The sequence below is a fragment of the Amia ocellicauda genome, chromosome 7, assembly GCF_036373705.1.
Source record: "Amia ocellicauda isolate fAmiCal2 chromosome 7, fAmiCal2.hap1, whole genome shotgun sequence".
NCBI lineage: Eukaryota > Metazoa > Chordata > Actinopteri > Amiiformes > Amiidae > Amia > Amia ocellicauda.
This window is the reverse complement of record NC_089856.1, coordinates 27347260-27364317: the sequence shown is the minus strand read 5'-3', so window position 1 is coordinate 27364317 and position 17058 is coordinate 27347260. Positions and strand designations below refer to the sequence as shown.

The 17058-nt window shown below is 38.0% G+C and overlaps 1 protein-coding gene across 1 annotated transcript in view; it reads left to right on the top strand.

Annotated features, from left to right (window-relative positions):
• The first annotated feature begins 13350 nt into the window (after positions 1–13350).
• Positions 13351–17058, top strand: part of tmtopsb (teleost multiple tissue opsin b) — a 39369-nt gene continuing 35661 nt past the window's right edge. The window contains exon 1 of the mRNA XM_066708961.1: positions 13351–13827. Coding sequence (XP_066565058.1) covers positions 13461–13827 — 367 coding nt within the window. The 5' untranslated portion in view covers positions 13351–13460. The remainder of the gene's footprint in view (positions 13828–17058) is intronic.

Below are 17058 nucleotides of genomic sequence, written 5' to 3'. Positions count from 1 at the left end.
TGTTCACTGTGCAATTATCTTAGTGATAGGTTTGGGACTCACAGCAAGATATGTGTTCATATTTCCCAGTGCTTACCTTTAACAACTGGAGCTATCATTGCATTGCATTAAGAAATCAAATTTTGTATGTTTGGAATCATTTTATTAGAGCTGCTGAGTCTGAAAGGTCTGGTGTACTTATTGAGGACCAATAAGACACCGGCACATTTTTAAGATGCAAAGAATTAAGTTAATAATCTAAAACATGCAGCTTACAAACCATTTTTTTTTGGAATATTACTTTTAAAGAGATTATTGAGATAAAATAAAGATGTCCGACAGTAACTATGGGCAAAAGTTATAGCAAAACTAGCACAAGTTATAAATTGAATACACCACCAGAATAATGCAGGTCTGGTGATATATACAGCAATAAATGAATACAATTGTATCATCTCCAGTTAATTGAACGTCCAAGTAAGAGGACATGTCAAAACAATTTACTCTTAAACTAACTTAATCCACACACATTTAACAAGAAGACTGAAAACACAAGATTCAAACAATTCTAAGAAAGTAACATCCTCTTAGTCTCCAGATGACTTTGTAGGGCAGACTGACAAGGGCGCCTGCTGCACTGGAAAAATAGCTCACTCCCTGGTGTCAACACAGGACAGTCAAAGCATGAGCTGACTTGATTGGTTCGATTTCCAGTTCCACTGCCTCTCAACCAACCCCTTCTTTGCGAGTCTCATTTCACACAGTTGTTGGGAGTGTAGAACAAACTGGTCATGCTCCAGACTGGTGATTGGTTGACCCTGCTTTACTGCACATTCTCAGAGGGGCTGGCCTATACAGATAGCATGTTCAGTCACAGTTTACTGAATACTTTATCTATAGTGCATGATCCGAATAACTGAATAATGCATCATCATTTCACAAACAACAACCCATTTTTGGGGGTAAATAGTAAACAAGCACACTTGAGCAAAGCCCAAATATTAATAACCTGTTAACCTGATTTTCTAACCTGTTAACAATGTTGAACCTTTTATTGTTAGTGCAAAGACAGAGGTTCCACTTGGGAAATGTTTTCCAAATGGCTTGTGGTAGATCCCCTTGAGAGTTACTGTGAGACAGTCTTTCTCAAAAGTAAGGCAACAGGATAATAATGGAATCACAGCTGAATCATGTTTGCTGGCATACATTTTGTTGTTGTTTTTTCTGAGATTATTTCCTTTGAAAGAATTGCATGCTGACTTACACTAAAGTAAACCCATCAAGCTATAATATGAGCCTTCAAATAAGTAAATCAATGCATACATAAATTATATTGTGTGTGTTAGTTTTTTTTATTTTATTTGTCCCCAAGGGCATTATTAAAAGTATTTGCAGATCCACTGGGAGGTCACTATCACACTCTGCCCTTTCATAAAGAGTGCTCCATTGCTCATCTCTGGTGAAATGACTGCATAACCTAAGGTGATATACAGGCCAGTTAATATATATAGACTCTCTTAGGACCCCTGTAAAAAACAGCACATGTTTTCAATGAATAGAAGTAATGGTCAGCTTTCTTACAATCCCACAGGGAACTTCATCTACAGAAGCTGTGGTGCCATAGTTGAACGGATTTGTCTGTCAAATCTGTAATCATTGTAAGGCCTTTAAAAAGCGGAACTCTCTGTAATTCTCTGTATAATCTTCTGCCTTTACTGTTTACTTCCTCTTCATAAAGGATACATGTGTTTGGGTGAATATTGACAAGACCATCCACATTTTGGTAGAAGCAACACACACACGTAGAGAGCTCAAAAGGTCAAGATGGAAAACTCTGTTTACAGTGTACTAATACACAACAATTTTACATAATTGGATCAGAACTTCTCTGTGTTTCATAGAACATCAAATAATATATACTGGATTAATCAAACAAGCCTATTTGCTTGATTGAAACTGATTGATCTGTGAGCGCCTGACCATTTACCCCCAGGGCTCTGAATGATGGCGGGGGCGACACGGAAACTGTAAATCGAATGTGTTGAGAATGAAACATGCTGGTAGCCAAGAGAATAAGCTTTCAAATGATGTGCACATTATATTTAATTTCTATGCACAGGAGCTGTGTGTAACACTGCCAAATAATGCTTAAGAGTGTGTAGTAACACAGTATATAACATTATTGTTCCGTTTTTGGTAACCTAAACTTTTTTTTTTACCTCTGGCAGTTTACTGCTTACCTTTGTACCATTTCAGGTTATTCACTGGACTTAAATATCAATAAAAACTGGAAAAATTGGGGTTTTCTAAAACTTTTGACCTGTAGTGTATATGTGTATTGTGTGCCAAAGTGCATGGCCAGGTGGTGGATGGGCAATATTATAGGGAACTGCAAATCTTAAAATGGCCACTGCTTGAAAACTACAATTCCCGGGAAGCATCAGGGGCCTTTGTTTTTTCCAGGAGGGCAGAAGGCTCACCTGTCAGGAACTGACAGCTATGCCATCCTATATATAGTGCTCTATGCACACCTGGAAAAGGGTGTGTAGTAGAGGATGAGTCACACTGTATTTGGAGAGATTTTTTTTGTTTTGTGCTTGACCCCTGCTTTTGCTGACAGACTTCTGGTGTTTTGTATATTGTTTGGATGAGGAACTGATTTTGTATAAATTAAATACAGTCATTGGCCTGGGAAACAACAGTTGAATGTCTTATCACCACTTAAGAGTGCGATGTACATTTGAAGGAGTCTCTTTGTCACAATGTATAGGGAAATATAATCCAAAATAAATGATAAAGAGATGTATTACAATATTTAGTGAGTACTAAAGATAGAAAGATTTCAAGGTGCTACCTTGGTGGTTATATGTTTCTCAAAGTCACTTTAAGCCAGGAAACTGTTTACTTTAAGTGCGTACATTTGCAAGCTTCTCAGTTTGGCAATTTGCTTTACAATATCTTAGCTAGAGTTGACAAGTATTTCAAAGGCTGTTACTGAAGCTCAAAAGGCAGGGTGCTAAATAAACACAAGGCCCATGGGACTCTCAGCTCTGAAGAATAGTGTGTGACAAGGAAAAGTTTTAACACACTTTAACTACACACAGTGAGCTGGAGTGAGAGTGTAAACCAAATTTGAAACTGAATAATCCTACCCAAGGTGACATTTCTGAAATACTCTTGTACAGAAAAACAGATTACATTGTCTGAGCAAAAAATATGATTTGAGCCTTCATGTATTCTGCAATCTGTCATTTATATCCATGTTGATTGACACCAGTCTGTGGTTTATGTTATTTGATTTAACTTAAACTTTTTGTTTAGAGATAACAATGAAGTAAACATGGTTTTAAATCATTAAATTGATCCATCTTCTCTACATGGTGAAATGCCTATTGTAAATACAAGCATTATTTCATTATTAGACATTCCATTAATGAATACGTGTTCATCTTCACAGTATTTGTTCAGAATAATATTAAAAATCAAAAGATGCCTTTAGAAAACATTAGCTGCTTTAAAAGCAATGCTTTTAAACAATACTGCTTTTAAAACAATGTGGAGGCACCCTTTCAGCTACCCCTTTTCAAGATATTTTAAGTCCTTCAGGGTGCTGACTGTGTGTTGGATAAATTGGATACACTTTCCATGTAATTTGCAGAGCAACAGACATGAAATCTATAGACATAGCAGTTTGTCTTCTGAGTAAAGCTTGTACCATATTAGAGATTTTCCTGTCACAATGGATGTTCAAGGTTGTAATAATGAACGGACATTTTTCATCAGAATTCAAGAGGAAAAGGTGAGGAGGTTAGAAAAATCTTTCTCCTACAGCTGTAATTTCCTCCTCCATCAGACCGCTATCATAAGGAATCATATATTAATCCCTTCAATCTCAAAGATATCCAGAAGACAAAGCAGCTGTTTTGGCCTCAGTGACCATTCACTGTAAAATCAATTTAAAACATTTATTTAAACATGTCTTTAACTGGGTCCCAGGTTTGATAAAATAAATAATAATAAAATTGAAGCCAGCTTAATTGACAGCTTTATTGTTGGTTATTGAAAATGTAAGAATTCGTATTAGGGAAATACAACAATTTCAGATTTTTGAGTCTGATATCTAATACATTTTTCCAAGGTAAGATTAGCCTACCACTGACTCAAAACCCTTTTCAGCATGGCATATGGTCCTAAGCATCTTAATTCTCCAACACTAATGCAAGCTCTCTTTCAAGAAAGCAACTTTGCAGATGCCTCTCTGATTCAAGAATGAGGAGCGTGGAGATAATGGGGACATATGTGTACATTTGTAACATTGTCTGCATCTGCTGTTGTTTTGTTGGAGGCACAATTAATAATAAAAATATATAACAAATCCAGTTTAACAAAGGTCTCCAGGGATAGCACACCAATGACTTGGATTGCTTATTCGCATTTCTCATGACTTATTGATGTCAGCAAATAAACATACACATACCCCAAGACAGGAGCATTTGAGTACATTAGGAATATTCCAGCCATTATGATTCATGGATCAGTGATATGATGGTTATATACAGACATATTCAGAGATGCATATATTGCATACACACATTTAAAATGACCTTTATTAAATGCAGATACATGTTTACTCCAACACTATTCATAATTTAAATCCAATCATCTTTCAAAGTTCATCAGGTCATGTTATTAATGCCACTGAAGAATTCTTGTCAGCAGAGCTATCTGGATTGTCTCATAGTAATGGATAAAAGTTCTGTACATCCTCATATTTTTACTAGTGTAGCGTTATGTTGGGTGTATTTTGATAAGAGCATTTTAGATCTGAGCTGAAGCACTGATCTAAAGAAGACCTCTCCCCCCCAAAGTTATCAGATTTCCTTAACTCATCAGCTGTGAACTGGTTTACATCAAAGTGACAGTCTTGGGAGGATGGCACCGAGAATAGGCCAAATAGTTTGGAATCCCTGCTATGAGATGTCTGGGGAAGGGGGCCTGTAGGTAATAAAAACTCTTTGAAATGAACGAGAGCCGAAATCCCGACACAAAGCTACGAACCCGGGCCAAACGGCATTTCCAAAAGATGGCATGGATTGACATCAGTCATAAATCAAGCCCCCCTCCAATAGGACACTGGGGGCTGAAACCGAAATCCAATCTCAAAAACTCAAGAACCAATCATCTATTGATCTGACAGGCGTATAAAGGGTAGCGCACGGCATCTCTCTCACTCTAAACTGTGAGAAGGAGATTGAGCCGTACGAATAATTCTTTTAAAGGACTTTATTAAATAAGGAACTTTACAAACTGTGCCTGCCCACCTGTACCCATCTGATCAGTGGAGTTTTACAGCTGGACAATTGACTAAGTCGACTGAATACGAAAGTGTCAGTAATTTAAATAGCTATTGAGTCTTAAGAAACTCGACCCTTGGAACCGAACAGGGCCCTGCTTTAACTACAGTGGAAACCCTGCTTGCAAAGAAGATTTTGTGCACAACCTTGGAGCCTTCAAACCAGTGGAAAATCTGTTTGGAAAAGACTCTGTTTTGCGAAACCCCAACTTCCAGGTGCATCGACTGAGTGGAAGTTCTTGGACAAAGCCGAACCGGACTGCCTTTGTTCCACACCACACGGACCTCGTTCTGTGTGCTGTTATCTGAGTCCGAAGCCAGAGAGGCCTCTCTGCGACGAAGTTCAGATAAGTTTAACAGTTTGGAGTTTATGATTCATGACATTTGAGATATCAATTAGAAATGTTAATCTGTGATTCATAACTCTAGAATGTGTAATATCATTTAGTTTTGCTTAAATATAAATGTGTGTTGAATTAAACTGTTTTGTTGACAATTGTAGAAATAAAACCTGTCAATGTCGAGAAATATCTTCTCATTCCTGTTTAACTGTTTAGTCTGAAATTGACACACGTTAATAGACATTAGATTATTGGTGGCCCTGCCTATTCTTAATCATTGAATAATAATCAGTTAAGGGAAATTGTGGTAACAAGTAATGATAGGATCTTTCTCGGCACCTAAACGTAAAAGAGACTGATATATATATATATATATATATATATATATATATATATATAACAAGAAGTTACCTGACATAAATACTAACCTGCGTAGTTATTTAATGTCTGACTAACAATACTAATGAAAGACTCACCTTCATCTTACTAACCGGTATTGCAGTCAATGTGTTTATAACCTTTTTTGTTTAACGATTTGTGTGTTATCATATGTGATCCCATGGTCTTTGATTTGATCACGGAAGTGATTTGTCTTTGATTTGTTGATCTAGAGTTGAATTTTAATTAGTTATTTCCTTTTGTATAATTAGTGTAGTACTACATTTAGTCTTTGTTTTTAATACATTTGACAATTTATATCTTTGGAATTGGTGTCTGCATCCAATTATTACAGAAATTGAGTTCTACAAGATTCCAGGATTCATGATAAGGTGATACTATAAATTCACTTCTTTAATTGAAATTTATAAGTGTACCTTACGCTACACTAGGTAGTTAAATGCCTGATTGTTATACATTGTTATTGAGCTGAAGACATGAGAATAATCGGTCCATGTCTTGTCGTGAACTGAAACTGAAGGTAAAACAAGTGCCTATGCTTTAATGTCAAAGAAGACAATGCTCTGTAATCAACTATGAACACTGAAAAGGAAGGAGGTTCCTTTCTACATCCAGTGCAATTGAATCTAATCCCCTAATCTAATCTAATCTAATTTGTATAAAATATGTTTTTATGTTATAGCGAATATGCAGTCTTGAGATCATTCTATGCTAGATATTCACCAAAACAATGCGTCACTGTTTCATCCCATACATCCTGCAATTCACAAGCTCATCACCCAAATACTAAGCCCTCACATTCCCCAGCAATCAGCCTTACTGCAATGTTCACTGTATTTCACCAATCAGCCCTCCACCTTCCTAGATGATGCTGCAAGAATTGACTTTCTCATAACCCTTTTCACAGGAAAAGATCTGCAATGGGTGTCTGCGGTGTTGAAACAGCAAGGGATCATCACACACTCTCTGAAAGTCTTCCTGGTTCATTTCAAGGAAATGTTCAACCATCCGGCAGAAGGGAGGGGTGCGGCTCAGTAGCTTTTGACCCTTCGACAGGGCACCTCCTCAGCAGCAGTTATGCACTCCAGTTCTGGACTCTGGCTGCAAACATTGGGTGGAACAAACTTGCCCTGCTTGCCATGTTCAGACAGGGACTACATGCTGACGTGCAATCAGAGCTGGCTTGCCGAGATGAGAACCTTGGTCTAGAGGAGCTTATTCAGCTGTGTGTCAGCTTAGACAATCTCCTCAGAGCAAGAAGAGGACATTCCATAACAAACTTTCCACGTCAGCCTGCCAATTCGCCTCAAACGCCACGAGTCAATCCTGACTACGAGCCAATGAAACTGGGATGCACATGACTAACGACCGAGCAGAGACAGAGGAGAGTACAATAGTGCCTCTGCCTGTACTGTGGACAAGGGCACTTCCGTGATGCTTGTCCTGTTCACCTCGGCTCACCACATGCTCCCTTGGTGAAGACAGGACAGTGTCCTCTGTTTACACATCTTCATCCACCAAGTGACCATAGAACACCTGGATATTCCACTCATCCCTTGCACACCCCTAATCCAAGTCAAGGCAATAAACAACCAGCCAATAGGTTCCGGTCATGTTTCCCACAGAACCAACCCCTTATCCATGCAAATCAGCATACTTCATCAGGAAGAATTGTTCCTCCTCGTCATCAATTCCCCTGGTGCCAAGGTTATTTTGGGACTTCCCTGGCTATCCTTCCACAACCCAACCATTTCCTGGGCCAACAGCGATATCCTCACTGCTTCTCTACTGTGTAGAGCCACCCATGTTGAAAGTCCTCTCCAGAGAAGCACGCTTTTTATAAAGCTAGAGCTGTGCAGCACCTATAGTCTAATCTGGATACGGAAGGGAGATGAGTGGAAGTTGGCTTTCCTGACCAGCAGTGGACACTACGAATATCTCGTTATGACTTTTGGATTTTCTTGCCAATACTCCTTCCATGTTTCAGGCCTTTATTAACAATGTCCTGAAATATCATTGTCTATATCAACGATATTCTTGTCTTTCCTCCTACCTTCTCTTCTCATCTCAGGTATTGCATATAAGTCATAGATTTGGAGGGTGTGCATATGAATCTCCAGAAGGTGCAAGCAGTCACAGACTGGTCCCAACCTCGCACGGTTAAGGAGCTTCAAAGATTCCTGGGTTTCGCCAACTTCTACAGGCAATTTATATGGAACTTCAGTGCTGTTGAAGCCCCTTTAACATGGGGTCTCCCTCAGCTTCCACTGCCTTTGCACATCTCAAGACCCTCTTCACCACAGCCCCTCACTCCCCTTTGTCGTGGAGGTGGACGCTTCCGAATCCGGGTAGGGTCTGTGTTATCACAGCGTCATGGTCACCCACAAAAGCTATTTCTTTGTGCCTTCTTTTTTAGGAAACTCTTCTCTGCCGAAATAAATTATGATATCGGGAACCGGGAACTGTTGGCTGTCAAACTGGCGTTTGAGGAGTGCAGCCACTGGCTAGAGGGTGCTCATCATCCTTTTCTTGTCCTTACAGACCACCGCAATCTGGAGTACATACACTCCGCGAAATGGCTTAACCCACGACAGGCACGCTGGGCACTATTCTTTACTCGTTTTAATTTCAATGCAAGACTTCATGTGACTAATTCAGCAATACTCTTTATGAATCTGATACTCTTTATGAATCTGATTACAACTATGTCTGTACTGTAGGACATTAGATATACATTAGATATACAGAGATAGATATAGATATAGATAGACATAATACATATATTCTCTTCACTAGGGAAAATTTTCAGAGAAGGCAAATACATATACAATTGAGAGCAGCTTTATTGATTCAAGTCAGGTAGCATTAATTAATTTAAAAAGAACAGCATACAATTAAAATATACAATTAAAATGGAATATAACTAGCATGCAAGGGTCATTGTTACTAAAAAAAGATATGTGTTAATGATCATTGTCTCACATCACAGCAAGAGGGGAGGGCACTCATACTGAGAACCCAGCAGCAGGCCTTCATAAATGTGCACTCATCAAAGTCAGGCCCCGGTTAAGTCTGACCTCTCATCTGAAGTGGAAAGCTAATTGTTGAATAACACCAACCAGGACCAGGAGTAACAATACCAACCCGTAAGAGATATATATATATATATATATATATATATATATATATATATATATATATATATATATATTTAATTTTTTCCCTTTGTTCATTATGAAGAATATATTTTGGTAACACTTTATATTAAAGTATTATTGGTAAAACAGATCAATAATACAATAATTCAATCTATAAATTATCAATACACATTTATAATATATGATTTATCATTTATATTAAAAATGAAACAAAATAGTGTTGAGGGAGCAGCACTTTTACATCTTTATTACAAATGATTAATCATATCTTATGCAGTTATTGATAATTTGTAATTCAAATTATTAATGGTTCATAATTGTCTTATAAAATACCGCATTTAAGACTCATTTATTAAGTACATAGTATATTTTGGTAACATAACTGCAAAATCTAAGAAACCCAACACAGAGAAGCATCCCTATAGCATGATGCTGTCACCACAATGCTTCACGGTAGGGATGGTATTCTCAGAATGATTTGTGGTGTTAGGGTTGTGCCAAAATGCTCTATTTTGGTCTCACCAGACCATAGAATCTTCATCCACTTGGTCTCAGAGTCTCCCACATGCCTTCTGGCAAACTCTACCTGAGATTTTTTCAACAATGGCTTTCGTTTTGCCACTCTCCCATAAAGGTCACTTTTGTGAAGCACCCGGGCTATTATTGCAGTATGCACAGTGTCTCCCAGCTCAGCCATGGAAGACTAACTCCTTTAGAGTAGCCATAGGCCTCTTGGTGGACTCCCTGACTAGTGCCCTTCTCGCCCGGATACTCAGTTTTTGAGGATGGCCTGATCTAGGATTAAATCCATTCTGATTTAATGTTGTAACACAATGAAATGTGGAAAAGTCCAAGGGGGGTGAACACTTTTGAGAGTCACTATATCTACAATCAAAGGCATGTGATACTACAAGCACATGTAGTCCATACATGGTGGATTCATATGTGATTTGTCTGTTGCAAAATGTATTTAAATAATCTCAGTAAATCATTATATACATGATATATAATTCACTATTCACACCTGTAGCCTACAGCACAATTATCTTTGCATTAGGGCAGTCTGATTCCAGGGCCGGTAATGATCTTTGCTGAAAGAAGGTATGATAAGCATTTTTTTATGGGTCTATGGCACCAATGCTGTACTGGACTGTCAGTTGAGGTTACATCAGTAAGGGATCATAGCTTTCACCTGGATTCACCTCGTCAGTTTATTTCATGGAAAGAGCATGTGTTCTTAATGTTTTGTACACTCAGTGTATATGCTGTACACTATACACTCACCTAAAGGATTATTAGGAACACCTGTTCAATTTCTCATTAATGCAATTATCTAACCAACCAATCACATGGCAGTTGCTTCAATGCATTTAGGGGTGTGGTCCTGGTCAAGACAATCCCCTAAACTCCAAACTGAATGTCTGAATGGGAAAGAAAGGTGATTTAAGCAATTTTGAGTGTGGCATGGTTGTTGGTGCCAGACGGGCCGGTCTGAGTATTTCACAATCTGCTCAGTTACTGGGATTTTCACGCACAACCATTTCTAGGGTTTACAAAGAATGGTGTGAAAAGGGAAAAACATCCAGTATGCGGCAGTCCTGTGGGCGAAAATGCCTTGTTGATGCTAGAGGTCAGAGGAGAATGGGCCAACTGATTCAAGCTGATAGAAGAGCAACTTTGACTGAAATAACCACTCGTTACAACCGAGGTATGCAGCAAAGCATTTGTGAAGCCACAACACGTACAACCTTGAGGCGGATGGGCTACAACAGCAGAAGACCCCACCGGGTACCACTCATCTCCACTACAAATAGGAAAAAGAGGCTACAATTTGCACAAGCTCACCAAAATTGGACAGTTGAAGACTGGAAAAATGTTGCCTGGTCTGATGAGTCTCGATTTCTGTTGAGACATTCAGATGGTAGAGTCAGAATTTGGCATAAACTAAATTTGGCATGGTGTAATGGTGTGGGGGATGTTTTCTTGGCACACTTTAGGCCCCTTAGTGCCAATTGGGCATCGTTTAAATGCCACGGCCTACCTGAGCATTGTTTCTGACCATGTCCATCCCTTTATGACCACCATGTACCCATCCTCTGATGGCTACTTCCAGCAGGATAATGCACCATGTCACAAAGGTCGAATCATTTCAAATTGGTTTCTTGAACATGACAATGAGTTCACTGTACTAAACTGGCCCCCACAGTCACCAGATCTCAACCCAATAGAGCATCTTTGGGATGTGGTGGAACGGGAGCTTCGTGCCCTGGATGTGCATCCCACAAATCTCCATCAACTGCAAGATGCTATCCTATCAATATGGGCCAACATTTCTAAAGAATGCTTTCAGCACCTTGTTGAATCAATGCCACGTAGAATTAAGGCAGTTCTGAAGGCGAAAGGGGGTCAAACACAGTATTAGTATGGTGTTCCTAATAATCCTTTAGGTGAGTGTACACAACTGTATATTGTGCTCCAAATGACCAATATTACTAGTAACTATTTCTGATCTCCAGATTTATTTCCTGTTTGCTCCATCAGTACTCAGTCCATCATCCACTTCTATACAACATACCAATGCTGAAGATACTGATGTCCTGTAAGGTGCCACCACTCACCATTGGCACTAATAATGGCCCAGAGGGAAGAGCTGTAAAAAAGCTAAAATATTTTATCTCTAGCACAATAGCTATTTTAAATTTGTCAAACAGTAGTGAGGGACACTGAGGCTAATTCTGCACTTTACAATGTATATTTTTTTTATTTATTGTTTAATTTTTGTTGTATTTTTTATGGTGTGAGGTTTTTGAATTTAAATTAGAATTTTGTGTTTATTTCAGCATTTTTATAATACCATCAAGTAAAAAAAAAAAACACAACAAAACTACTATTTCTGTAGTTTTCTACCTCAGGAGCTTTAGAGATAATCTGTGGCCATGCCTGTAGAGAGGCACAGAAACCCCCCAGAGACATCAGTACATCCACAATTTACACCCCAAGAGCAAAGCAGCTTGGTATGCCTTTTGGCTCTTTATAAGCTTGTATGATTTAAATGTCAGACAAATGCAAAATAAACTATCTACCATCACTGTAGTGCCCTTAGCTGGCAGGATAACACCAGGGGTTCAATGAGGATAGAGTTGGAAACAACAGACCTTACCTCAAAAGGACCCGGAAGACAATGTATTCAAATAATCTCTTCACTTACAGAATATTGCATTCCTAGTGTCACATGATAATAAAATATCGGTAATGGGTGTTATTAACTGAGTTTGCATGGTCCTTGTTCGAGCTTTTCTCCATGCACTATATTAGCATCATTCGCATCTAAAGTTACAGGACATAACTGTTATGTCAAATAAACGAAGTAACAAATACTATTACTACTACTACTACTACTAATACTACTACTACTACTACTACTACTACTACTACTACTAATAATAATAATAATAATAATAATAATAATAATAATAATAATAATAAAACAAGCACAAACATAAAAACATGAATTCAATGTTTTGCTTTCTCCTATTCAAAGGGTAAAGTAAGCATGGTTGAACAGAAAATGTGTTACAATTTAAACTAAATCTATAAGCCTCAGTTTTGGACTGGTAATTTCTGATCATCATCGTCATCATCAGTAGTAGTAGTAGTAGTATTAGAACTAAGTATGGATTAATGACACATATCGCTATTTTAATAGTAATACTCACGACCACTAGTATTGTGAAAACGAGCTTAAAACGAAAACATGGAAACGTACAGACAGAGTTCCTCCTTCGCTTATCCCCTTGACCTATATTTCAATTTCAGGTCATTTTTCCCAATGAATATGTGATCTCAGATCCTCCTCTGAAGACGTCAGCTGGGATGGAGGCGATATATAAAGAGTGAGATATGTATGTGAGGTTTAATACCGCCACATGGTGGAGCACAGTTAAATGAATCCTGTACTTCTGATATCTTCAGGGGGGAAACTTTATTACCAGTTGTGCCTCTAATCGTCCATTAAAAAAAAAAAAAAAAAAAAAAAACTTCAAACCTTTGTATTTATGTAATTATTTGTAATCTTCTTCCTACAATATGTGGCATCGTTACTGTGATATAAATACATATTTAAAAGCAAACTACTTTCAAAGTCAACATTAATGGATTGCATTTAATCTCTACTTTTCGGAAACAACATACACATATTTATTGCATTTCGCGCTGTCAGAGCGCAGTGCCATGCTGGTGTCCAACGTGAGCCTGAGCTGCGCCAGGGCTGCCGGTACGTGGTGTGCGAGCAGCGACGACGGGCGCTTGGAAGCCGCCTCGTACCGGGACCTGAGCCCTACTGGGCACCTGGTGGTGGCGGTGTTTTTGGGCTTCATCGGCACGCTGGGTTTTACCAACAACTTGCTGGTCCTGGTGCTGTTTTGTCGCTACCAAGCGCTGAGGTCCCCCATCAACCTGCTGCTGGTGAATATCTCAGTGAGTGACCTGCTGGTCTGCGTGCTCGGGACTCCGTTCAGCTTCGCCGCCAGCACGCAGGGACGCTGGCTCATAGGGAACACGGGCTGCGTCTGGTATGGCTTTGTCAATTCCTGCCTAGGTGAGTTTTGGGATCCGTCTTGTCACTTATTTTACCATTAAACATCTTCAAACGTATCCATTCTGTTACAGCACAAACTCTTATTAGGTCCGTGTTATGACAGTTTTGTGTTTGTGTATGGCGGATCCATTAAGCCACTACTGCTACTACTATTTATCTTCAGTTTACTTTGTTATTGTGAATGTGTTATATGTCATGTTAATACCATCGTGCCTGTAAATAGTCCTAAAATATATATTTGCTAAAAGAGTTCTAAATATTTTTAAACAAAGAAAGCAAGAAACCTATGATGACAAGGACTTTAAAAAGTCCAGTAACTTCTAATTTGGAGCAGAAATCGTTTGTGTAAATCACTATGCTAAACACAAGCTAACCGTATCAGGACTAAACAAACAAATAAAAACACTATGCATTTCAAACTGTCATTTTACTGACTTCCTTGTGAGCCTACCTGCTTTTTGAATTCAGAAGCATGAATCGATGCTATGTTAAAGGTAAAGAGTGTTTTGTACTTTCATTGTGAGTTGGTAACACACTGGGGAGATTCTTATTTAAACATTCAGACCTTGCAGGATTGTGATCAAAGCCAAGTTCCCGATCAGAGTATCAATTAAATAAAGCAACTACAAAACACAAATAGATGCCTCACCATGTCTTTGAAACAAATCTAGTCAATCTTGTTTGATTCAATCTTATCTCCATCCGATGTCATTGCATTCAGTGTTTTTAAAATCTCTAGGGTTCTAAGTATGCAGTATTGAACTGAAAATGCAACAATGAAAAGAAACCATGAAAGGGTGTATTTAAAGTATTGCAATACATTCAATCATATGTTAGAAAAAACTTTACCTTTTTAATGATCATGTAACAGAATGTAAATATATTTGTATCAAACATGAGATCTTGACTGTGTCATTGTAACTCTGAAGATTGATGTCTTCAATGTTGTTTGATTTGAAAGTTATGCTGTTTAATTGGTATAGGGTTTAAATTGGTGGATGTTTACAGTGATTACAGAAATTGGCTCAATGTATCCTATGCCATGGGCAGTTAGTCCTGGTCCTGGAGAGCCACAGTCCAGTAAGTTTTATAAGCCACCATTAAATCCTGAGTTTTGGAACAGTTGAAATCTTCTCACTTAAAGGGGATTTATTTCAAGACTATTTCAACTGGAAATATGAACCCCCGACTTTTTATCTTCCAGGACCAGAGCTGCCCACTCAACTGATCTTTGCAATAGTGTTTGGAAATTTATGATTTAAGTGTGACCTCTAAAACCAACTGTACAGAGCCACCCATATCCTAAGGATCTTGGGCAATAATCAAGCTATACCTATTGATCAATAACAATAGTTCAGAGTTCGTAGAACACAAAACAGAAAACAGTAAAGATTTCAAACAAACTGCATTTTTAAAATAGTTTTCCCTAGTCTATGAAAATAAAGCGTTTTTAACATGAAGTAGGTTGCAGTATCAGTTATAGTTGTGTTTTAAAATATTAAAATTGATTGAACCTATTGATACTTAGAACTAAATACCACTACAAAGTTGTGGATTTTAATTAACACAGACAGTAAATTATTAACTGACTGTTAATAGCAATGTATATGTAATCTGTGCATTACAAGTATCTATTAACTGCTTTCTTCCACGATTTAAAGATCTATTAAATCTATTATAAGTTAAAAGGGTAGTTAAGAATGACATGTTTCTCTCCTCTATGCCTAATGGTTTATTTAATGTTGGTTTACTTTATTTTACTTCAAGGTCTACTTTTCTTTAATTATGTATTTATTTTTCTTTTATTTTGCTGTATGTTTATTGTATGTTTACCACTTTCTGTGGCTACCCTGCAAAGGGCTCTATACAAATCAAATTTGATTGATTCATTAATGTAAAAAACAGCGTGGCAGAACCCTGTTAAACTTTGATTCAATTATCCACTATGGAAAGAAAATGAATGAGCACCACTGTGTGTATGATATCAGTGAATAGTGCACCCTGAGTGCAATGCAGGAGAAGGTTTGAGTCCATGGTCAAATTCTAGCAGTCTTATCTGTCTCTAGTTTCCTAGTAACCCACAGTATTATTCATGTAACTCGTGCTTAAGGTTCTGTTTTGCCATAAATATTCTCTGTGCTGTAATGAATTTGACACAGGTATACAGGGTTCAGGGAATTGAGAAGGGAGTTGGGACAGCAGACTCTGATTGTGCTCCTAGGATCAATATAGTGTGTATATTGGTTTGTGTATGTTGTTCATTAAACCTTGAGTGACATAAAATGATAAGAAATGATTGCCTTGCCATACCAGCCCTCAATGGACAGAGAAATGTGGATGTGTCATCTGGGCTGGTAATGATCTGCTTTTTGACCATTATTTTATTTATTTATTTATTTATTTATTTATTTATTTATTATTAGCAAAAGCCCTTACCCAGGTCAACTTACAGTTTTCACAAGAAAAGTAGAATCCAAAACCTGTAAACTGTATTTAGTTCTGGAAGAGCAAGACCAGCAAACAACAGGTACACTGATACCGCTTTTCATAGTGTTAAGGTTTCTCAACAAAGCATTGGAGCAAACAACGAGAGAAGAAGAACGATACAGTGTCCCCTACATACATTTCCAGGATCATTGATTTGATTGATTTATCAACTTGAAAGGAATATCTCACGCCTTGGCTTTCCAGTCCACTCTCCTTCTTCATGATAATGAATCTTAAATGAAGCTGTGATGCATCAGCCTTGCTCCTGGAGCACCTGTATCTCTTCTGGGTTTCATTTTAAATCATCCATTTCTTCTTAACACTAACAGCAGGAGAATTATGTTGCTACAGGCAATAGTTAGCTAGTTACTGTATTACATAATATATCATGCAGCTAAATATCAGGAGTGGGATACAAAGGGTTAACTTAATTGCCTAGGCTGTACCCTTCACTGGACTATTTTCTTAAGTCGATTTCTTTTATCCGCTTCCTGCTATCATTCCTTGATGTCAGAAGGACCCTGCTTTAGACTAATTATTGCCAGAGAATGTAGATGACAAAATGCGGACAGTTCTGTTCCATCATCAACTGGGTTATTCAATTGTTACACCTCTATTGTAGCAGCTCTTGATATGTTACTAATGAACTATGTTCTGACAAGTTGGAATTACACAGCATCGAGCACTCAATTGATGAGCTAGTAATACGTTTTACATGGATCCAATTAGGCACAAGGCCCTTGT